We start from the raw sequence: 24,394 nt of genomic DNA on the forward strand, positions 1-24,394 counted from the left end.
ACACAAACATAAATTCTTTTCACACCCACAGTATGATTAAAGACAGAAGCAGAGCACTACTAAATTGAAGAAAAGAACTTAGTGTCAACATAAGGACTGTAAACTGTAAGCCTTATAATAATCTTGTATTAGATAATGCTGGACACTCTAATTAACAGTTGCATACATTTTATCTCACAACATTAAAATAGGAAAATGGAAAATAAAGGTATTTAAGTGACTCAATTATAATGTATTGCGCATAAAAGCTTTGTAAAAAAAATAATAAAATAAAAAATTTAAAAAAGGATCTAAAATAAATATTTAAAACCAAATAGTTCTACAGATTCAACAACTGAATTATACTTGGGAATTGCTACTTGATTCTTTCGCATACCACTAGAGGGAGCCTGCATTCCACACTTTGAGAATGACTTGCTTGAAAAGAGAACTCAAGTCACAAATTTTCATTACAATAATACGTTCTATGCGGCCCCACTAGTCTAAACACGCTATTGTGATTAATACTGTGTTGAGGAATATGAATTAAGCAGTAGAATCAGCCCATTTTCATCCCATTTTATGGAGCGGCCATTTTGCCCTTGCCTGGAAACAACATAACAGTTGCTTTGGGCTTTACCTCCTTCAAGTTTGAAAATGCTCTCCTTTGTTGCAATTAACAAATGTGTTGGACACGTCATCTCAGTCCACTTGGTGCAATAACCCTCCAAGGTGTGATTACTCATGTTCTAACGGCATACGAACAAGCAGAACTAATCTGATGCTGGTGTTAGTTTTGAGAATGGAAATTTACAGGGTGACGATTACGTCGTTTTTTTTCTCTCTCTGCTTGATCTAAAGAATTAATTGTTTCTGACTAACTCTTTTTTTTTTTTTTTCTTGATTTCTTTGACTGTTTCTTACAGCCAGAAAGTGACTTGGTGATTTCATAATTTTTGCCCGAGGTTATAAATGTTGGAAGTTCAATTCAACTGACTTGAGCTTTCATTCACATACCACTAGAGGGAGCCTGCATACCGCATTTTGAGAATTACTGCTTTACACCAAAAGGGGGCGGCAAACATCAGCTTCAACGTCAAGGAGCATTCTAGATACTGTTCCTTTTGATAAATGGAAATCTGTCACACCTCTTGCGGGAAATCCGACTGCATCTTAAAGGACCGGACCAGCAAAGTGGGGCTCTGACATTTCAACTAACATGATCGCGACAGTGCTCATCCTCATCCTGCTGCAGACTAAAGGTGAGGAACCAAGAACACCCCAAGAAAAGAAAAATAAATAAATAAAGCAACACATTGCTTAACACCCCGTGCGTTCATTCCCACAGCAGCAGCGTCCGACGCCGTGAAGGTGCACCAAACACCGCCGTTCCTGATAAAGAGACTCGGGGAACGCACCGCCAATGAACTTATCTGCTCGCACAGCATCACGGATTACGACCGAATCCTCTGGTACAAACAAGATCGAGTTGGCACTATGGAGTATTTGGGCTACCTCACCCAGACGTTCCCTTTTCCCGAGGACCGCTTGAAAGGAAAGGTCGACTTTGGCGGAGACGGACGCCAACGATCCGACCTGATCATCGCCAACTTGAACTTCAATGACAGTGCGGTGTACTTTTGCACGACTCGCACGGTGCTGCATGTTGGACCTCCAGCCGTACACAAAACAGGCAACCCTTGCTTATCTGGGTTTAATATCAAAACCAACACCTGCGGCACCCGGCTCCATCGCTGCCATTGAGAATTCTCGCGTTAGTTTCACAGGGCAAAAAGGCATCCGAACGCAGGTACAATAGCGCAACAAAGTCAATAGAATCAAATTGATAGTCGATTCATCACGTCTCATGGTCGATTGAAAATTGACCAATGGAAAATCAGACATTGCAATTGTGCTTCCACACAATTATTAAAAAAAAACAAAAAACTAATGAAACACGCCTGGACCAAAATGAGATAACGCTAGAAAAGACATTAAAGCAGCAGTTGATCATGAAACAGTAACACACGAGCCCTGTGCTTTGACAGCAATGTGAACTGTCTTCATTTCCCTCAAGGGATACACGAGGCTACTCACCAACTGGTTTTTACTTTAGATAATCAGCATTTTTACTTAGATGAAATCAACCCAAACATTTTTTTTCGAGCATATGTTCTATGCCGGCCCACTAGTCTAAACACGGCATTCTGATTAATATTACTTTTGTGGAATATGAGTTAAGCAGCAAAATCCCCCCTGTTTTTAAGCCATCTCAGGGGGCGGCCATTTTGTCACTTCTGTCGACTGAAAATGACATCACAGTTTCTCAGGGCTCAGGTAACGACCAATCACGGCTCACCTGTTTTCTGAAGTTTGAGTCATGATTGGTCGTTACCTGAGCCCTGAGCAACTGTGATGTCATTTTCAGTCGGCAGAAAGCGGCAAAATGGCCGCCCCCTGTAGTGTACAAAAAAAGGTGGATTTTACTGCTGAACTCATATTCCACAAACACAATATTAATCAGAATGCCGTGTTTAGACTAGTGGGGCTGCATAGGACATAATTGTTTCGAAACGTTTGGGTTGACTTCCCCTTTAAACTAAACATGAAACTAAGAGAATTAATTTTTAAAACAACCACAACATCTTAGCCTTTAGTCCGTTAGCTTAATGCTGACGCTGAATAGCATCTATGTTGCGGTTCTATAACCATTTCATCAAAGGATTGAACTTTTCTGCTAGGGAAGATGTCATTTTCAAAGTGTGTGCAAAGTTAGCTAGCTAACTGCAAGCTCTAGTGGTAGAAAATTGGCCCAGTAATAAAAACTAAGCAACTTGAAATTGCGCCTGACAACACTAATGCGAACAAACTGGCGTTCAAGTTCTTATATGGCGGGGGAGGCGGGACTTATGACGGACTCAAAAGTCTGTCGCGCTTCATCGTTTTAGCCACGCCCCCACCCCACCCCCCCCAATCTAGAAAACTGAAGTGGTGAAAAACTGTTTTATCGCCATCCATCCACAATTTAGTACCGCGTATTTCTTAGACTTTGCATGTTTAGCATTCATCTTCAAACATGTAGAATATATTGAGACACAAATCTTTGATTTCGCCTTACACTGTCTTTATGTATTGCACATGATTTCAATAAAACTTGTATCTTAATAAAGGGTTAAAACAACCGCCCTTAAAGATTAAATGTAAAACGTTCAATACACCTGAACAAAACTTGCAGTGATTCTTTCACGTACCACTAGTGGGAGCCAGTGTACCACGTTTTGAGAATCACTGCTTTCCACCAAAAGGGGGAGGCAAACAGTCTCAAAAGTCAAGGAGAATTCTGGCTATACTGTTTCTGCTGATAAAAGGAAATCCGTCACACCTCTTACGGGAAAAATTCGACTGCATTTTGAAGGACCCGACCGACAAAGTGGAGCTACCGCATTCCAACGAACATGATCGTGACAGTGCTCATCCTCATCCTGCTGCAGACTAAAGGTGAGGAACCAAGAACACCCCAAGAAAAGAAAAATAAATAAATAAAGCAACACATTGCTTAACACCCCGTGCGTTCATTCCCACAGCAGCAGCGTCCGACGCCGCGAAGGTGCACCAAACACCGCCGTTCCTGATAAAGAGACTCGGGGAACGCACCGCCAATGAACTTATCTGCTCGCACAGCATCACGGATTACGACCGAATCCTCTGGTACAAACAAGATCGAGTTGGCACTATGGAGTATTTGGGCTATCTCAATCGGGGGTTCCCGTCGCCCGAGGGCCACTTGAAAGGGAAGGTCAACTTCGGCGGGGACGGCCAACAACGGTCCGACCTGATCATCGCCAACTTGAATTTCAATGACAGTGCGGTGTACTTCTGCGCGGCTCGCACGGTGCTGCACGTTGGCCCTTCAGTCGTCACAAAAATAAAAAACAAACAAAAAAAAACTTCCCCAAAACTCTCATCTTATCTGGGTTTAATATCAAAACCAACACCTGCGGCACCCGGGCTCCATAGCTGCCATTGAGAATTCTCACGTTAGTTTCACAAGGCAAAACAAAACATCTTCATATCAAACTAGCACAACGCGGAGTTCATAAAATCAAACTGATAGTTGATCAGAAACAAAATCAGAATCATCTTTATGGGTCGAGTATGTATGAACCCAAGGTGTTTGTCTCCGGCAGTATGAGCCACTCAAGCATTGCAGGATAAGCAACAATAAAACAAAAAGAAGATTTGAGAACAAACGGTGCAGTAACACGTGCAGACAGGCAATCTAATTAACTCAGTCATGTTTCTTTTATTCTCTGCTGCATCCAGGCGGGTGTGAACTAAGTATGACTTGGCTTAAGTGCTGCCACCAGATGGTCAAAATGCGCACACCAAAATGAGCAGCACAATGTGCATCGAATTGAATGGGAAAGTGACGTAATTCTGTTGCATTGTTTAATTATTAATTATAGTAGTGCTATTTTTACCATTAAAAAAATGTTTTGTTCTTTTTTTGTTTATGGGGGAGGCTGGAACTAGGGCTGCAACTAGTGACTATATTAGGAATTGATTAATCTGTCGATTGTTTTGGTGATTAATCGATGAATCGGAAAGAAACATTTTAAAATTTCCATCTCTTTATTCAAAACGGAATATTTCAAATTGCAGAAAACAAATTAGTTCAGTAGCTTGTTTGGTCCGTACATAACGTAACCGATGATCAAAAAACAATTATCGATCCAGTTGTTAATTGATAAATTGACGATTAATCGTTGCCACTGTTGCTGGAACAAATGAATGGTATTTCCATATTTCCATTCATTTCAATGGGAAAAGATGACTTGCGATACAAGTAATGGCCTTGGTCAGGGAACAAATTAAAATCGTATCTCTTAATGGTGCCCTTCTCGCAAATTTTTGCGGAGAAATTTCTATTTCTATTTCTCCTTTTCTATTTGCAACAGGCCTCGGTCCCTAACCCTGACGAAGATTGAAGTCCCGCTGTACGACCAAAACGGTCTTGATTGGCTTCGACCAACAGGGGGCGGCAAAGCACCTGTCAGCGATGGAGCCCCCACCCCCCTCCCCCCCAAATTCTCATGGTCAGTGTGAATGATCAAGTGGTGTCCTGTGTTCTTATGAGATGGTTTCACATCGTGGCTCAATTGAAGCTTTGATGTTTTCTCGGACAAATTTCTGCAGTCAACACAACGACGATGTCGAGCGCCCTGATCGGACTTCTTCTCATCTCCCTTCCAAGTAACACAATCGCCAAAGACGGCTAATTTGTCTACGTCGATAGTTGCTGACGCACGGCGTTCGGCCCGCAGGTCAAGTCGCGCTCGTACGCTTTCATCCGCCCGGACCCAAAATAGTCCACGAGGACTCCCGGGTGGACTTCAAGTGCAGCCACGACGACGACAGGCAGGAAAACATGCTGTGGTACCACCAGAGCAAAAGCCGCCGCTCCATCGAGCTGGTCGGGTTCAGCCGCGTGGGCAACGAGCCGGTCTACAAGCAGAACGACACTCGTCTAGAAATAGGCCGTGTGGACATACAGAGAGGCTTTCTCAGCATTCGCTCTGTCAGAGTGTCAGACACAGGTGTGTACTTCTGCGCAACCAGCACACAGTGACACGCTAGGACGGCGAGGTGCTCTAAAAAGCCTTGCCAGTCAACAGGCGCCTTAAGGCGGAAGTATAAGAATAGGTTCTATGCAGGCCCACTCGTTGAAACACAGCATTCTGATGAATATCGTGTTTGTGGAATAAGAGTTAATCCACCCGATCTGCGATGTCATTTTCAGTCGACAGAAGTGACAAAATGGCCGCCCCCTGAGATGGCTAAAAATGGGTGGATTTTGCTGCTTAGCGGAAGTCAACCCAAACCCATATTTTTTCCAAGAATATGTTCCCAGCAGGCCCACTAGTTGCGTTTGCGGAATATAAGTTAAGCAGCAAAATTAACTGTTTTTTTAGCCATCTCTGGGGGCGGCCATTTTGTCACTTCTCTCGACTGAAAATGACATCACACACCCTCCGGGCTCAGATAACGACCAACCATAGCTCAGCTTCATAAAACAGGTGATTGGTCATTACCTGAGCCCTGAGGGTCTGCGATGTCATTTTCAGTCGACGGAAGTGACAAAATGGCCGCCCCCTGAGATGGCTAAAAATGGGTGGATTTTGCTGCTTAGCGGAAGTCAATCCAAACCCATATTTTTTCCAAGAATATGTTCCCAGCAGGCCCACTAGTTGCGTTTGTAGAATATAAGTTAAGCAGCAAAATGCACTGTTTTTTTAGCCATCTCTGGGGGTGGCCATTTTGTCTTCTGTCGACTGAAAATGACGTCACAACTGCTCACAACGACCAATCACGGCTGCGATTCAGAAAACGGGCCAGCCGCGATTGGTCGTTGTGAGGAGTTGTGATGTTATTTTCAGTCAACGGAAAACAAAATGGCCGCCCCCAGTGATGGCTAAAAACGACTTTATTCCACAAACGCAATATTTATAGGAATGCCCTGTTTCAACTATTGCTTGCATAGAACATATTCTTGGAAAAAAATGTTTGCGTTGACTTCCTCTTTAACTCATATTTCATATTAATCACAATGCTGTTCAGGTTGACTTCCCGAATGTAAACAAATGGTGAAAATCAAAGCTTTTCCTCAAGAACTAAATCAACTTATTTTTCACATCTCCTCTATGGACATAATGGCTGCCTGGACAGAAGACCGCAAACAAAACAAAAAAATACATTAATGGTTAATTAATTAATTAAATTACGGTAGCTGACATTTTTTTAAATATGCGGGGGCGGGGGAAACGTTTGTGCTAGCAATGTAATCCCAACGGATTCTTAAAGCAGAGAAGCGGAGCTTTGCATCGAAACCACGAAAATAGACGATTACATAGACGCGGGTGGGGGGGAGTGGGTGTTGAGGACTTCCGACGATGCTTAGTCCAACTATCTTTTCAAGTTTCCCGTCAATCATTTATCGCCTACAAAATGGAGGTCCGTCACATATGCCCAGCTCTGATTATTTCTGTGGGAAATACACTGATGAATAATCGTTAAGTCCCGAGGCGGCCATTTTGCATGTTCGTGGCCGACAGCCGGGACACGTAAGACATCACCTTCCGACCGACTTCCTTAAAGGTTTCTTAGCCTCTACACAGGTGGCGTGACCCAACTCATCGCTCTCACGTGTATCCAGACCAGGCGCTGAGATACAATCTGTTTTGTGGCGAAAAAAACACGCTGCGTTTTTGAGCAAAGCGCTAACACTGTGGGAACAGGGTTACACGGTGGTACAAGCCCATAGAAGGGCTGAACAAAAACCTCCCCGCCTTACCTCGGTGTGACATCTCTCCTTTTTTTTTTTTATCAGCTTTTCACTTTTGCTTGTACAGTATGAGGACATTTGTTTGACTCTTTTGGACCCTTTTAAAGCCTCCTCTGGATCCTCAGCTTGCAACCAGCCAATTTGGAGCCTTTTTTTAAAAAGATTTTGTAGTTTGGGCTTAAAGTGTAACAGCAGCAACAGTTTTAGGTACTTCAAGGCGTGTGCGTCGAAAGTAAGGTCATGACTTTTTGCGACTTTTTGTTGGTCAGTTTAATCATGATAGATAGCTGTCACAAATGTGCTAAGTGAAACTAGCTCTCGGAGGTAAAACGGTTTTGAGCGGGCGCAACTTGAGAAGCTTCTCTGAACAAGGCGTGGAAACATTTTTAGCAGGGTAAGACATTGTTAATGTTATTGCACATAATGGCAGTAATTAAGCTTCAATACAGCACATCGGGGGCAAAATGCCGCACGGCAGCGTCATTTCCACGCTTCCATCGTGGACTGTTTGAGGCAAGGCACACGCGCAGTGTGCCACCAAAGCTTCGGAGGTTTGCTTTGACAGTGGAGCAATGCTAAGCGTGCTGGGTAAGAAATGCTTTTTCTAAATGAATCATCCCGCAATTGCGTTCAGGAGCTAAATCTGAGAATTGGAGAGTGTTACAAAAGCCTAGTCATGGAAAATCAACGGCTTAATAAAGGTAAAGAAGTTGTCGTGAGGTAAAAAGAAGATTTATTGATTCTTTTTTTCAAAGGGCATCATTAGTCCTCGTCTAGCAGTGGGAAGAGTTTTAGTCGCAGGGTAACGCCAACGTGCTATAAGTACGACACAGCTTACTTTGGACCAGGAACTAAATTGACCGTTTTAGGTAAGAACGAAAACTTCACATTTCAAAATGTCAATGCTTCTTAAGCTCCGTAGAGATGATAAATGTAGCGCCTGTCCTACGGGCTGGCTATGACCATACTATGTGAAATTAGCGTTAAATATTATGCGGTGATCTTAGAGTAAAAACAACATTCATGACGTCACTGTTAGGAATGTTAAAGATGTGATGTTAAACAATGTGACATAGTCAATCAATTTTGACCAAAAAGCAGTGTAAATCGGGTCTTGTTTGTAGTGTTGGTCACTATTGTGAATCATGCTACAGGTTTTGTCAGCATGAAGTGAACATGGCTGCTTAAAAGGATACTCCAAGTCAAAGTTAGCACTGTATATTTTTAAATTCCATAACGCTTTGAGCAAAATAAATATTACGGTGGAATATCAGTGTGAATCGACAGAAATTCTCTTTGAGGGCAAAGCGTTTGCGCATCGGAAAGAGGACTCAATGCTATTTCTGATCAACACTTGAGCAAATCCACTACTGTACATGAAACTAGAGTTTGATTAAAACTTATTAAAATGGAAACAATACAGTATGTGTAAAAGCAAAAGTTTAGTGAAAGTTTACACGGCTGTTTAATAAAAAACTATTATATAATATAATATATATATAATATAATATAATATAATATATATATATATATATATATATATAATTTTATAATTTTACTGTCTGTTTGTTACTCTATTTTGTTCTGCCTCGAGTTTATTCTGGGTGTAATTCCACTGTCAACCACTATTTGGTGGGGCGCTATTTTGTTTGACACTAAATTTGACTAAAGACGAAAACTGAAAACTGGAAGTATTTCAGCCCAGCCTAGTTTTTGCTGAAGATTAGTCAATGTCACAATCCTCTGCAATCCTACTTTTTGCGCCTACAAAACGTGCGTTTGTAGGATAATATTATCATGTACAGTACATGTTTGGGCATGATTATTGATTCTATTATGTGATGATGAGTTAAAGTTGTCAGTTTGGAGGGAAAAAAGGATTTACTGTTGACCTATCGGCTAGTCTGATGAATTTATGTTAGCTATTCACTTTATTTTATTCTCAGGTCCTCTGCGGTTTCATTCTTAGTCATTTGTTGATATTTTTTTAAATTGTGTTTAAAGACCTTAAAAAAAAAACAAGTGCTGGAAATGCTATAAAGAATATCTAATATATTTAATAGACTAACTCTATCACACGTATTTCCCTTATTGTGAGGGTGGCCTGGAACGTAATGGGGAGGTGGTTTACTGTACACACGTCGATTGAACGTCATATGTTGCTGGCTTCAGGAACAGAATTTCTACAAACCTTCCAAATACCAATTTCTTAGCTACCGGCAAGGGGACCAAACCAGGCTGCTTTGTTGTGATCAGTAAGTTTTGGGGTTTTACAGAACCGGATCGCAAGCCCGAGCTGCCCACAGTCACCTTGTTCCCGCCTTCGCAGAAGGAGTGTCGCAACCACAAGGACAAGCAGAGATTTAAGAAGACGCTAGTGTGCGTCGCCACGGGCTTCTTCCCGGACCACGTGCGTTTCTCTTGGCAGGTCGACGAGCAAAATGTCACCACGGGCGTGGCCACGGATGCCCACGGCATGCCGGACGGGGCCTTCTATAAAATGACCAGTCGGCTGCAGGTGGCGGCAGATGCGTGGTTCACGCCTGGCAGAGCCTTCACCTGCACGGTCAGCTTCTTTGACGGCAAAGACATCACCCCGCATTCGAAAACCGTGTATGGCATTGAAGGTAAGAGGGTAAGAACAGCGCCGGCTCCAAAGGTCACTGATGCTTTATTAACTCAACTTTGTCTTCCACCAGGTGAAAAAGGGGCGAGAGGTAAATATAATTTCCTGTGGGCATATTTGAGTAATTGCGTGAATATGAACAAATTCACCATGATGTCAAAAGTACTTCCGGGGGGCAAAAACCTTCGCAATCGTCAATGTAGTTAACGAGGCCTTACATTCCAATATTAACTCATTCACTCTTTCCAAAGCAGTTTTCCATATTAGCTGCCGTTTTTAGATCATTTTGACTGATATTTCGAGACCCGGTGAATAATGTGTTGTGGAACAATGTACAGAATTTTCCTGACTATAAGTCGCTCGGAGTACAAGTTGCACCAGCCATAAAATGCATAATAAAGGAGGAAAAAAAACGTATATGAGTCGCACTGGAGTATAAGTCGCACCAGCCATAACATGCATAATAAAGAAGGAAAAAACTTTTAGAAGTTGCACTGGAGTATAAGTTGCATTTTTGGGGGACATTTATTTGATAAAATCCAACACCAAGAACAGACATGTCATTTAAAATTTAAATGACAAACAATTTAAAATAAAAATAGAATTTAGGCAACAACAGGCTGAACGGTATGCTTAAATTACATTACACAACGTACACCCCCCCCCACCCCGCCGCCCCCGCCACCCCTCGGAAGCCAAGTTGTCTCTGTTGCATAACGCTAATATTAAATGCATAAGCTAGCAAATGAGTCAAAGAAATCGACGTATTGGGCCTGCAGTGACCTGCAGCCAATCAGAAAGCGAGATGGCGGGGCGGCCAGGAAGTGCGGTGGGAATCCAAAATCAAAACAGTCATGGCGCAACAGACCCCGACGTCTTTTCTTTTTATGTCACTTTTTTCCACTAAAATCATTCACAAACTAGCACCACCGTCAAGACACGATCCGAGACCCCTGCCGCCTCTAAATCCGCCACGTTTGTTTACTCCGAAGTCTCGTTTCATCTGGAGGGCTTTTGCGAAATTTTCCGTGTGACTTGAGAATATCCAGCCGACAATTTTGAAATCCTGCCACGTGAACCAGGCTTAACCCCTAATCTTTATCTTCAACTCCAAAACTGTGCTCATCTCAAATCCAAAGTGAAGCAACACCGCCATCTACGGAGATGAGTTAGGACGGCGGACGTCACGAGCTTTGACCGGGTCACCCACAGATTCTCATGGATTCATTTTGATAAATGATTGTACAATTATCTATAAGCATTATATTATTAATGGTACGTATCATAATACTAAAAACTTTGGAGTGTATCTGGCACCGCAATCCCTAACACTACAAGTTTTTGTCATCATTTCCATTCAGGTCCTCAGTAGTCTGTCACTTTTCTGCCACCTGGAAGTATTCTATTGTCTTACCTATTGTTTAAAAAAAAAAAAATGAAATGGTCTATATGACTAAAGCGTGTTGATGTTTGTGTGCAGTGGCATATTTGAGGGTGACTCAGAGTGCCAAGCTGTCATATGCCGTCCTCCTATTCAAGAGCAGCGTCTACGCCGCTTTTGTCGGCTTCTTGCTGTGGAAACGTCAGGTTGGTACTTCAAAACCCGTAAAGCGGCCATTTTGCTTTGAAGCGACCATTTTAGCCAGGTAGGACCCTCCGGATTTTTTTAATGCAGCCCACAAATCCAGTTTCACTTTGCAACATGAAATTTGGTAGACAACACATCACGAGTAGACTCAAAAAAGAGTCTCTAGAAGAAAGGGGAAGTCAGACATTTTGGTCTGAAGTTGCCATTTTGGCTTGGCAGCACCCTGAATGTCTTTAAAAATAATCAGCTGTCTGAAATTTGGTAGGCATGTCTATCTTGAGTATACTCCCAAAAAGTTCTGAAGTAATGCCCGAAAAGCCACAGGAAGTCTGCCATCTCGATAGCACCCTCAAGGAATGTTTTTCAAAATTCAGCCCCCAAAGGTAGTTTCACATTGCAATGTAAAATTTTGAATTCATGTCTGAGTAGACCCACAAAAAAGTCTCAAAAAGGAATACAGAAAGTCTGCGATTTTGCTTTGAAGCTGCCAGTTTAGGTTGATTTTGATCATTTATTTCTATGTTAACAAAAAAAAAAAGAGAATTTGCAAAACTACTACCAAATTTAAACCACCAACACCAGGCAAGATGCCCTTCCTAAATTGTGAACATGTTTTGTTTTCAACAACGCATGTGTGTGGAGAAAGCGGCAAAGTCAATTCAACTGCTTTTTCCTTTGTTCTTTTTTTTGTTTCAGGGTCGGTCCGCAAAGCTGAGGCCCTCATAGTTGAGTTGCATTGTGGATGTTATGTGTTGACGGGCAAAGTATCTACGTTTCAGCTCCAGGTCTAGACGTTGTTATTTTGAAAGTTTAAGTGTTATTGTTCTTGTTGAGTCAAATAATGTTGCAGAAGTAGACGGGATGTGGTCACAGTTGCTCATAGCGCTGAGAAACGACAAAGCACAAACTTTCCACTTCACCACAACCTCCGGCTTTGCACTGTGCACCTGCACACACCTCTCAGCAAAGCATAATAATATCGCCATTGTACACATGAGCTTGTTGTAAATGATTGTGTTCTTATTTGCTCCTACATGCTTGATTAGTCAATGCATTGCCATAAGTAATACGAGTAAAATATCTGTTTAAAAATACAATATACAGCAATAAATACAAATACTGTTAATTGATTTGATTTTTTGGATTAATTCTCCATTGTGACAAAATGAAAATGATCACAAATGAAAATAAACATAGATAGAAATAATTTTTAAAAATTACAATTATAGTACAGCTGCACACAATTTTATATAATAAAGCATCATTACTTTTTCTTTCCTTTTATTTCAATTGTATGCTTTTTTGTGTTCTGTTTATTGCTTTTATCAGTTTGAAGTTATTTGTTTTGACGAACAAAATATAATATATTTCTAACAAAATATAAAATTCACATCAGCTTTATTTCTAGAGCACTTTATCAACAACAGCAGCAGTAACAAAGTGCTCTACATAAAACATCACACAAGCATTTAAGAAAATTAAACGTTTCTCACTTGCACACGTGTATTAAAAAAATGCAAAGTATTACATAGAATTATTTTTATCAAATAATCTCTATTGCAAGAAGACATGCCGTATCAGAATTAAAGACCCAGCACCCTCCCGCCCCCCCTTATTCATTTATTCAGATTATATTAGTGCAAATGGCCTCTATTTTATGACAATTTCTACCATTGTGTGGCGACCCCTGTCGGGAAAAGCCGAAAGGATAACAACAACCGTATTCTTACTTTGGCCAATGCAGTGCCGATCACTCATAGAAAACTGTAGACCTATTACTACTCCCAAATATAGATCATAAAAATATCTCATTGGCAGAGGCTAAATGGTTAAAAAAAAAAAAAAAAAAAACTTGAAATATGTGCGCTGTCACACATCATTTTTTCTACATAGGCCACACTGTCACACACTGTCTATGCAGCTAGTGTACTCTGGTAGGCCTGATTGTGATCATGTGACCATAATGAGCCAATCAAACCATTTGGTCACTGGATGGCATTTGCCGGATTGATGACACAGTTGGCTTGTTCAAAAGTTCAGACAGTTGACTCAAAAAACAGACATTGAAAAAAAATGACTGGAAGGACAAGTGCATTTCTATCCTTCCAGTAGCCAGCGCAAAAACGTCGTCTCACTTGTTGCGAAAAGGCGTCTTTTATAAAAAGCAGAAATATTAGGCGGCACTTCCAAAACCAATCCATCTCCAAATATCTTCACGGAGGTGCAGACCACCCTCTCTCAGATCCGCCGGCCTGTGCTTGGCTGCGAAATTACAAATACTGGGTGTGACCTGCCTGCGGCACAATACGCCATACGCCCTGCATGATTGACGTGGTTCACAAAATAGAGCCTTAAATGTGCAAAATTTACCTTTATACATGAAAGTTAGGATCAATTTGCCTTTCAAATGTTGAGTCTTGAAATTCAGGTCCTTAAGGTGTCTGCGCTACTTTACCTTATATGTTGCCAGCCTTTCTTTTTTGAGTTGCAGGCTTCAAAATACAATTTGTACTGAAATGTTGGCCTGACATGTTGGGTCTTTGTTTTCCAAAGTAAAAGCTGATGTTTGCAAATGTCTTATTTGGATTCAACACAAAAAATACCAGTAATCGGTCTGCTTTCAAAACAGACTAAAGAAATGAGAATAATTACTGTTGAGAGGCTAAAAGATTACTTGATTTGTAAAATAGTTGTCAATTAATTTCATTATGGATTAGTTGTCAATTCATCAATTAATTTCGGCACATATAGTTTCGACCATTGCACTGGGAAAACCTTTGCAATCGGATCTCTTCGAAGTTTAAAGATCCGATAGAAAAAAATTCTCAGGTGCTTCTGGATTATAACTAAGTAAATCTTAATATGAAATTGTTTCAATCAAACGCTAAACCCGTAGATAATAGTCTCATTTTCCCCATTTAAAGATGCGTTAGGTATTTCAGTCTGTCTGTGTTTTGTCTGTAAGAATGTCAAAGAGCAACAATGTAACTTCTCACCCAATTAAAAAAAAAAAAAAAAAACTATTCTGAATTCATGGCTTCAAAGAGATTTACCCATTTTAAGCAGAGTCCTTTTGACAATGAATGTGTTTCCAGATTTGTGTCTCTTTCTCTTAAAGTTTGTGATTCTACCTGTAAAGCTACGCATAACATAGTAATAAAATAAAATAAATAAATAAATAAAACAAGCACTATCATTTTGGGGAAAAACTGTCCTCTTAAATTGGTCACAAATAAATAATGTGAAGCTTTGATGAACATTTATTCAGACGTTTTTAAACAATAATTGTCACGGAAATTAATAAAGTACTTTTCTTGCTTTTACTAGTTTTCGTTTCCTTTGTATCATCTCATTTATGCATTGTCTGAACGCACTTTGTTACTTTTATTGTATAACATTTCAGTAAAATCTTTGAGAAAAAAATACACTTTGAAAAAAAAAAATAGACACCGCAGTGCCTGACGTAATTGGCCGTCAATGCCGAGTCAGCCTTTCATACTGAGACGTCAACAATTGTACAACTTTTTTACACTTGGTTTGGTACACGTCATAAAAGACCAACGTTATTCACCGCAACCTACCTTCATTTGTGCAAGTTGACCAAGCGTGATGCAATATCAATACTATAATCTAAAAAGAAAACACGATAAATACAGTATATAAAAGTGTTTTTAACCGAGTAATGAAATCGTCGCGTCACCCACCTTTCTACGCACAACTGGACCAACGTATCTGTCATTATGGCTAAGAGTGTCGCAGAGGGCAGCATTGAAACTGGACCAACATGGCCGCCGTGGCGGTTCATTGTAGACGGCAGCAGGTGAAGCCGGACCACCTTGTCCGCCATTATGGCCCCAAGTGCAGCTGAGTGCAGCTTTCAAACTGGACCAACGTCTGCCATTATGGCTCATGGTTTACCAGCAGCGATGGTTACCAAATGTAATAATAATGATAATGATGATAATAATAATAATAATAATAATAATAATAATAATAATAATAATAATAATAATAATACATCATTAAATTCAACACATTTGTTTTAATGAAAGTTTCCACTTTAAAACTCAACTTCGACTAACGTTTGTTTATTAGTGGGTGGTACGAAACTAAGAATCTGCTAAGATTGACCGAATTATCATGGAGGTGAATGTGATAATTGTTACAATGTGACATAAGTTATGTTCCCGGCGTTTGACGACACAAATATGTCAGGCGTTTAGTTTGAACGTAAACGTCAATGTCACTTGAGTCGCCCAAAAGGCCAGCGGGGCAAACGGCGCGCTAGCATCTTAGCCACGAGCTAACTGTCGCTCTCAAACTCATTCAATTCGTTTTTAACTTTTCTCTCTTGACAACAAAATGAAAACAAATCAAGACCTTAAAATGTTAATGGCGTGTTCTGGCGCACCGGTTGCGCAGACTGCTAGGAGCTATAGTCCAAAAAAATTCAAATCGGGAATCTTTAAACCTAAAGGTCGGGTGACATAACAAAGCGCTTTGATGACTTTTAAGAGGCTTTTCGGGCTCAGTTTGTCCTACCACGTCCGTGGGTGGACGTCCACGCATCTCACCAAGCGAGTCCAGAAGGAGTTCCAACACTCCACAGGTTCGGGAGGAACCTTAATGAGAGCACAGCTGGTGAGTATAACAGCAGGTCCAATGTAACTCCACATATACTACAAGTTCTACTACTCACTACTAATTCCACTGGCATACTACCAATTCTACTTGTAATTCTAGTACTCATTTATAATTCATATAAATATTTTGATACAGCTTTTGTATTGGAACTCACAAGTAATTTGAGTGGGACTTATAATGTAGTGGTTCACAAAGATGGATTGAATGTATCTGGCATGGGATCAATTTCCCATTCATATTACACTGGATACAGCTAGTGTATTTACATGTCCGTGCAATTGTAGTGGATCTCAGATTGCTTTTGGAACATTGATAGTGAAGTGAGTTCCCAAAGTTCGCAATACTTTTGTCTATACTTTCAATATTTTGACAGGAACATCCAGCCACAAATAATAAAACTCATCTCATTCATCCCGAGAGATCATTTTTAAAAAAGTTAATGAGGGGTATTGCTGTCTTATGCCAGTTATTAACCTTTTATTCACCATATACTATGATGGTATTATGTCCAAATTTCATTGGCTGAACAATTACATTATAACCGACAATTTTTAAATTGCAAAGGATGCAATTTGGAAAAAAAAAAAACTTCATTTTGTCAGTTGGTAGGCTTGATATATACATAGTCAAATGTCAAATTATTTATATATTTTTATCTAGGGTCTGATTTACTGATTTGTGTTTATGCCACATTTGTTTGGTAGAGATTTGAAGTTGCCGAAGTGGACGCCTAGAAGACTGCAAGTCAGTGTTATGTAAGTTAACAACTCTTAATTGATTCAATGTTGCTCATATTAATTCACTTGTTAGACCAAAACATTTATGTATAATAAATTTTTTTATTGTAATACAGGCAACTGTATTCCTTTGTGTTTGTGAAAAAAAAATACATGGGAAGACGACCTTGGGGGAAAAAAAACTTTTAAATCGTAGTCGCAATATTGAGTGTGTGTGTGTGTGGGGGGGGGGGGATCACAATTACTTTATTTCTCTCTGTACAGTCGTTCAGCTATGTATTTTTATTTTATTTTAATTTGCTTTGTTGTCTTCAGCCAGATTGCAAATGAGAATCTGTTCTCAGTTGCCTTGCCGGGATAATTAAAGGTTCAATAAAAAACTATATATGTCAGGATTTTTGTTCAAAACCAACATGTTAGCTGCAGCTGGAAGACTTTTATATAGCCGACTTAAATGATGCTAGAATGGGCTCAGTTCCGGTATAACGCAGGCATAATTTCAGTTATAGATTTTGTATGAAATCTTTTGTGTTTCATAGGTAGTGTTGTGTTTCTAGCATTTGCATCGAATCTCATGACTAGCTTGTGCGGTCCATTGGTAGTGTCATGGTTCACGTAGCTGACCCGAATGCAGCCAGCGTGGGCTCAATCTCCAATCAAAATGTGATTTTTTTTTTAAAAAAAAATTTTTTTTATTTTGCTCTCCCAGGAGATTATAAGTGCCTGGCAGTCAGGAGTGAACAGCATGGAGCACCTTCAGACGCTGCCCACCGACGAGGACGTCAAGTGGGACAAGCTGCTGGACAACATCCTGAAGTCGGCCGACGCCATCTTGTGGGGCAACACGTCCGCCAGCACCCCTTTGCCGCTGCCGCCGCCGCCGCCGCCGCCGCCGCCACCGCCTCCGTCCCCTAAAGAAGATGCCCGGCCCCTGCCCACTACGACTGAGGCAAGCGAGCCCAAAGCGGCGACAGACTTGCTGCCCCTTGCAAGCGGTCAAGATCACATGGAGCTGCTGATGGAAGAGCAGCCCCTGGATATAGACGATGAACTCTCCAATGTTCTGGATGACTTTTGGTTGCCCGATTACCTGGGCGGCCAACCGGGCCCCATCGACATCCAAGACCAGGTAACCAGACTCCTTTCACGCCGTCCTGCATTTTTTTATGGCTCTAATGCTACTCACCCCCAAAGAAGGTGTGGAGAAAAAAAAATGCCGCAGTAGGCATGCACTCTAAAAAACTGTTGGGTCAAAAATAACCCAAATTGTGTCAAAAAGGGACTGACCAAACTTTTTGGGGTTATTCATTTACCCCAAAAGGTTGGATCAACTGTAGAACCCACAAAACAACTCAAAAGATTTGGTTGTTTTGCACAAAAAAAGGTTGTTTTGCTGGTTGTACATTTAACCCAATTTTTTGGGTTCAATAAATAACCCAAAAAGTTGGTCGGTCACGTGTGACCCAATTTGGGTTGTTTTTGTCGTAACTGCTTTTTGAGTGTGCACCTTAAAAATGCTGGGTCAAAAAAAAATAGTCAAAAATTGAACCAACCCACTACCTGGGTCAAAACAAAACATGTCTTGTCCAATAAATTGGGTTGTTTTGCACAAACAAAAGTTGGGTCAAATTCACCCAAGTAGCAGGTTGGCCCAATTTTTTTTTTACCCAAATTGGGTTTTTGACCCAGCAGGTTTAAGAGTGATAGTGAAAAAACAAAAGTAATTAACCCCCCCCCAAAAAAAATAAACTTGCACACATTAAAAGTTAAAACCATAAATAAATCAATTTCAAACTCATCTTACATTATATTTACAAATAATTGTCTTACATATGATTTATGTGCTTGTGAAGATTCTCATAACTCCTTCAAAACTTGATTCTCATTGGAGATGGAAATTACATTTTAGAAAAATTTAATTTCACGTGTGCATTAAAGATTAACGGCAATTAAAGTTTCGGTAACTAAATTTCAAATAGTGAATATACACTTTTCTTAAACATTGTAACCATATTTTAAAAAAGAAAAAATAATCAAATTGCAAGCGTGAAATGTGTGTGAAAAAAAGTGCACGTTTTTGTCGTTTATATGAGCCTTTAAGAGGCGGGACCTGTTGTGGCGCGTGAGCTGTGGCCGTCAGCAGCTGCGGCATGATTTTACCGTTGTACGGAATACTAGGCGAAGAGGCGCGAGGGATTCATGTAGAGCGAAAGGGGCTTATGGCAATATAAGTTTCTCGTGCTTGTGTGTGTATGCGTTTTGTTCCCCCCCCCCCCCCCCCCCCCGCCCCCCGCAGGATCAGGATGACGACGTCACGATGATGCCGGCGCACGAAGGCGCGAGCCAGCCGCTTCTTGGAAGATTGTAAGTGACACGCAAACACTTGTGATGAAAACTTTTAATGTGTTAAAGGTTGGTAAGTGAGGTCATGAGGCACATTGGGTGTGTAGTGGTTCACATAGCTGCCTTTGATTCGGCTGTCATGAGCTCAATTCCCATTCAGAACAGGCATAGATCTTAGGACTAGTTTGTGTCCGCCGCTAGCGATTCACATTTGCTCTTTTTCATGTAGCTGGTGCGGGTATGATTTGCAAGAGGCACACATCTATGTGGAACGTGATTTGTTTGTTCGAACCACTGGTAGCATAGTCAACCACATTGGCAGAGTAAAATTCTGATACGATTAATCAGCCGGTTATTTAAAAATAATGTATATTGAATAAACTAACTTGTTTTGGGGTTCCTTAACCCTTACAACAATAGAATATATGAATTACAGGCAGAACATTTTGATTATTTTATAATGCTTTATCCTTTAAATCGGCAGATTTTTTTTGCCGATTTTTTTTTTGTGGTGGGGTGGGGATTTGAACGGTACAATTTTTGGATTATGTTGTAATGCGTTATTAAAGGAGGGGGAAAGATTTGACAAAAGTAGTGTAAAACGGTCAAAATTTGACTGTTATCAATGTAAGCATTTTTGACGATTTTAGAAGCTGCCATCGGCCGATTAATGGGCCGGGCCTTACTTTGATATAACTGCCGCTGGCCCAGTTCCCATAAAACATTTTTACATGCAATTCTTGCATGTGACCTCATTTGTTGTATTGGTAAGAACGGTTTCACTTCTCTTGTCACTTGCTTTTTAAGTTTTTTAAAAGTTCTTTTTTTCATTTTTTTTATGTTTTGATGTTCAAATTGGCTAACTTGTTTTATTTTTGACACAAGAGTCTAGTCTTATGTATGCGCGTGTATGCATGTGCAGTAATGGCGAGATGATGTATGGGGCGTCCTCGTCATCCGACTCCGTTGACCCTCCGACAGAAGCCTCGCAGTCCATGTAAGTATAAAAACAAAGTAAAATCAAATTCTGCAGCACTCTTATCGTGTGTGTGTGTGTGTGTGTGTGTGTGTGTGTGTGTGTTTTGTGTGTGCGTGCCTAGTAGCAGCAAAAGCCAGTGTTACGGCCACAGCCAGCAGGATGCCGATCGGCCGTACATCAAGAAGCCGCCCAATGCCTTCATGCTCTTCCGCAAGGAGCAGAGTCCCAACGTTGTCGCCCAGTTCAACATCACCAACTCTGCAGCAGTCAATAAAATCCTAGGAAGGATGGTAAAGTACCGCTTCAACCCGTCTCGGTATTTTCATGCGGTGTCACGGCATTTGAGGACCTCTTTTGGGCTTCCGCAGTGGAAGTCGCTGCCCAAAAAGCTACAAGCCAAGTATTACCAACAAGCCGAGGAGCACAAAATCCTCCACAGCCTGCAGCATCCAGACTGGTCCTGCACAGAAAACTATGTAAGACCGAACACCAGAGCTGGGCGCTTGACCCTTTTTTTGCCCCTCCGCCCGCGACCCTCCGGCCATATTCATAAACGTTGTCGACCCCCGAGGATGAAAGAAAAAAAAAAAAAACGTGCGGGAGAGATGCTAACGGAAGAGGTTTATTTAAAAACAATTAGCTGGCTAACTTACTATTCCGATCCGTAGGGGCCGACCGGTCCGGCCCGGCCCAGGGACGGACTGTCCAGCTCTGCTGAACACCGTGTAAAGTTTTGATGGGACGTAACATGTAAGGCAGTGTTTTTCAAACTCTTAGTGCCGGGGGATCTTGTCAGGAGCGCCGTGGGAAATTAACAAATTTGTGTGCCTAAGCAGCCTAGGGCCTGGCACCGTAATCATGTCTTTACTACATTGTAGTACTCTTCCATACCAGCAGGTGGCAGCAGCAGGTAGCAGTAATTTGTTTAAAGACAAGCGAATTAGTGACGCATGTTTATCCAAACAGGCCCATGTTTCACACTGAGTAAGTATCAATATGAAACATTATAAAATACTTTTTAGTGTCTTTAATTCCTATTCAAGAGATTATAATATAATGTTAAAAAATACTTATATAATCAATATAACACTTATATTGTTAAAAGAAGCTTTTTTTTTTCACAATTTCAGCTGGTGGTGTGCCTCGGGATTTTTTCAATGAAATAAATGTGCCTAGACTCAACGGCACAAAGCTCGGGCTCAGGTAACGACCAATCACAGCTCAGCTTCAGAAAACAGGTCAGCCGTGATTGGTCGTTACCTGAGCCCTGAGTAGTTGTGATGTTATTTTCAATCGACAGCAGTGACAAAATGGCCTCCCCCAGAGATGGCTAAAAACGGGTGGATTAACTCTTATTCCACAAACGCGATATTTATCAGAATGCCTTGTTTCAACCAGTGGGCTTGCATAGAACATATTCTTGAAAAAAAAAAACGCGTTGACTTCACTTTTAAGCATTTTTTTTCCCAGTGTTGTACATTCAATGGCAACGGTTTGGAACCGACGGTTTTGCTTCTGTTTGGTAGGGCAAAAAGAGGAAGCGCGATCGCAGCAGGCATGGCGCCAGCGGCCCAAGTAAGTCAGGCGCCCTGCACCCGATGGCGTAACATTAGGTACCCCTGCACAAATGCGTGTTGTCATCTCTCCACTCCCCCCCCCCAACACACACACATTCCATGCAAAGAGTCACTGGAGGACGTCGGCCCGGTGGTGGAACGTTGCTGCGGCGGCATGGGCCACGCCCCCGGCGATGACACGCTGTGCCGTCACTACCACAAGAGCGTCGTTGGGGAGACGCACACGTACGCGCACACGCATGGATGCTGACACCACCACGGATTGGGTTCACGCTCCCCCCGGCCGTAACGTTAGGTACTCCTGCACACGCGCTACCCTAACTTTTGTGTTCAACAGTTGTTTTGTTGAGAATTTACTTTCGTTTTGGAAAATGAATATTTCTTGAAATGAACAACTATTTAAATTTCCAGGTTTTTTTCAAACAACTATTTAAATTTCTTTTTTTTTTTCCTCCATTTTTTTTATAATAACAATCACACAGTTGTACCTAATACACTACATTTTCTAAATCTACACACTACTTTTTCTAAATCTGCTTTTTATCTAATAAAAACCAAAACTAGAGGGTTGTTCAACTTGTTTTCCTAACCCACTCGCTAAGAAGATTGGGTTATTTATTTTGACCCAGCAGATTGGGTTGAAGATTGGTACTTTTTTTAGCTCGTCAGTTTGCAACATCCATCCATTATCTTAACATTTTTTTCTTAAAAAAAAAAGACATTCACTTGACAAAGTGCAACTTTTTTTATTTTATTTTTTTAAAGTTTCTTTTACATTTGTCCACTGGATGGCGCTATTGTTTCAATGCATGCAGAAAAGTGTCTCAGCTTTCTGCTGAAATAATAACTGTGTGCGTTTATCTTGTTTATGTGGAGGACGCATGACGCAGGTTAGGAGGTGGACGCTCGGGTCCAAGACACATTCATGAGTGGCGCTTGGAAAGCGAGACAATGGTGATGGACACCATGAGGTCCTCACTGCTGTTGTTCACGATGAGAAGATAAACATGGCAGCATCTGCAGGAACAAAGGAATGAATCCCAACTATTTTCATAGGCCACTCATTACATGAAGCACACTTATTCATAGCAGTGTCATGCTCCAAAGTTTCAAAACCACCTTTTTTGAATGCAAGACAGATGATATTTTTTTAGGGATTTTTTGGTCTCAAAAATACATTTTTGGTCAAATACACATTGTGTTCAACCTTTTTTCCTTCCTGCAACTTTTCCTCAAAATAAATGTCTTGGAGAGGGCCTCAAGATTTTCTTTCAAAAAAATCTTGTACATTTTCATTTTACTTTAAAGTATACAAAAAGTTGGATCTGAAAGAAAGGTTTTTTTTTTTTTTTTTTTTTATTATTATACAACCTTTCTACAAATGATCAACTTCACTTACCAAAATACATAGCGTGTTCCTCAAGTCAACTTTGTTTAAAAAAATATTTTTTAGAAAAGCAATTCTTGGGTCATAATATGACAACTTTTTAAATGTACAACTTGATTGAAAATGTTTACTCTGAACTTGACAAGTTTGTCCCATGTACATGTCGAACTCAACTTTTCAACTCGAATAGGCAACTTTTCATGAATATTAAAACAATTCCAAAACGTGTTTTCTCTATTCTGCTTTTTTTTTGTTGTTGTTGTTGCATAAAATATAAATCGAATTTTTTTTTTTTTTTAATTCTCTGAAATACACAACTGAGCTGATGAGATGACTGATAAGGAACCTTGCGGTATCACACCGCGTCATACTGATGACGCACCCTTTCAGATGCCACTTTGGAGGATGTGGGTGGGGAGGGGGCTCTCACTTGTCACTCACCCCCCCCCGCCGTCTGCCTGCTTGTCGTATGTCTGCTCTGCGGCGTTGCTGGTGAGAATCCGCATGTTATCTGACGATGGTGAATACATAAGCACACGTTAATTGGCTGGATTGCTTCCAGGAGAAGGCCGCGGGGTCCGTCAGATGTCAGATTTGATGGTCCGGTTAGGCCTGACCGCCCGCATTGACTGCAGCCATGACCTGGGCGGCAGCTACTTGATCATGTCCTGGTACCGGAAAACTCCGGGAGAGGGCGTCAAGAACATCCTCAGCGTCACGCCCTTCAAGAGCCGACCCGAATTCGGAGAGGTCATCCCGGACCGCTTCTGGGCCGAGCAGGCGGAGCCCGAGAGCGGGTTCTTGACGGTGAGGAAGGTGCGGCCCAATGACACCGGAGTCTACTTGTGTGCCGTCGGCACGCTTCACGGTGATGAGTAACTTTGCGAGGGCACGCAAAAAATGAGTTGACACACTTTACATGATGATGCCAACCGCACGCTGAAACACACCCACAGCCTGAGGGCAACCTTGCCTCAACGCTTAGAAATCCTGATTTACCGATAGATTAGTATGAGGTAAAACAGCTGATGAAGTGGAATTGGACACCCTTGGTGACAAATAACAAAATCGTTCTCAACGGGTTGTTGTGAAAGTTAATCACCACTTTTTTGCAATCGATTCGACTTGGTGTTGTACGTTACAAAAATACAACAAACCAGTAACATTTCGTGTTTGGCAACTTTCTAACATG

General features: G+C 41.2%; 2 protein-coding genes and 2 gene segments (V, D, J or C); all 4 read left to right on the forward strand.

Annotated features, from left to right (window-relative positions):
• Positions 1–13: 13 nt before the first annotated feature.
• Positions 14–2,172, forward strand: LOC147137305 (T cell receptor beta variable 5-1-like). The segment is given in 2 exon segments: positions 14–1,241; positions 1,331–2,172. Coding segments are annotated over 2 exon segments (456 nt in total).
• A 1,262-nt stretch (positions 2,173–3,434) lies between these two features.
• Positions 3,435–4,317, forward strand: LOC147137306 (T cell receptor beta variable 5-1-like). The segment is given in 3 exon segments: positions 3,435–3,477; positions 3,564–3,880; positions 4,303–4,317. Coding segments are annotated over 3 exon segments (375 nt in total).
• Positions 3,569–12,819, forward strand: LOC147137307 (M1-specific T cell receptor beta chain). The gene is made up of 8 exons (XM_086050238.1): positions 3,569–3,687; positions 4,938–5,075; positions 5,176–5,232; positions 5,304–5,576; positions 9,598–9,948; positions 10,021–10,038; positions 11,428–11,534; positions 12,232–12,819. The coding sequence occupies exons 2-8, from the start codon at positions 5,039–5,041 to the stop codon at positions 12,259–12,261; spliced, it is 873 nt and encodes a 290-aa protein (XP_085906364.1). The 5' UTR covers positions 3,569–3,687; positions 4,938–5,038; the 3' UTR covers positions 12,262–12,819.
• A 2,248-nt stretch (positions 12,820–15,067) lies between these two features.
• LOC147137308 (uncharacterized) lies at positions 15,068–23,430 on the forward strand. Of its 3 annotated transcripts, none has more exons than XM_086050237.1 (10): positions 15,068–16,176; positions 16,884–16,934; positions 17,626–18,045; positions 19,213–19,280; positions 20,182–20,256; positions 20,363–20,528; positions 20,607–20,714; positions 21,765–21,813; positions 21,923–22,110; positions 22,686–23,430. In XM_086050237.1, the coding sequence occupies exons 3-9, from the start codon at positions 17,662–17,664 to the stop codon at positions 22,063–22,065; spliced, it is 993 nt and encodes a 330-aa protein (XP_085906363.1). In that variant the 5' UTR covers positions 15,068–16,176; positions 16,884–16,934; positions 17,626–17,661; the 3' UTR covers positions 22,066–22,110; positions 22,686–23,430. The 3 variants fall into 3 exon arrangements, with proteins under 3 accessions (XP_085906363.1, XP_085906361.1, XP_085906362.1); XM_086050235.1 differs by having other exon boundaries at positions 15,069–16,176; positions 20,360–20,528; XM_086050236.1 differs by having other exon boundaries at positions 15,069–16,176; positions 20,360–20,528; positions 22,692–23,430.
• Positions 23,431–24,394: the final 964 nt, after the last annotated feature.

This window comes from Filicampus tigris, chromosome 13 (genome assembly GCF_054856515.1).
Source record: "Filicampus tigris isolate MCC_2025a chromosome 13, RoL_Ftig_1.0, whole genome shotgun sequence".
NCBI classification, from domain to species: domain Eukaryota; kingdom Metazoa; phylum Chordata; class Actinopteri; order Syngnathiformes; family Syngnathidae; genus Filicampus; species Filicampus tigris.

Excerpts from the sequence above, each read along its gene's own strand:
- LOC147137307 (XM_086050238.1), top strand. The coding sequence starts at position 5,039 with ATGGAGCCCCCACCCCCCTCCCCCCCAAATTCTCATG. Across the intron at positions 5,577-9,597 it reads TGTCAGAGTGTCAGACACAG|AACCGGATCGCAAGCCCGAG; the intron begins GTGTGTACTTCT and ends GGGGTTTTACAG. Across the intron at positions 11,535-12,231 it reads TCTTGCTGTGGAAACGTCAG|GGTCGGTCCGCAAAGCTGAG; the intron begins GTTGGTACTTCA and ends TTTTTGTTTCAG.
- LOC147137308 (XM_086050235.1), top strand. The coding sequence starts at position 17,662 with ATGGAGCACCTTCAGACGCTGCCCACCGACGAGGACGTCAAGTGGGAC. Across the intron at positions 20,715-21,764 it reads GGTCCTGCACAGAAAACTAT|GGCAAAAAGAGGAAGCGCGA; the intron begins GTAAGACCGAAC and ends TCTGTTTGGTAG. Across the intron at positions 21,814-21,922 it reads GCATGGCGCCAGCGGCCCAA|AGTCACTGGAGGACGTCGGC; the intron begins GTAAGTCAGGCG and ends TTCCATGCAAAG.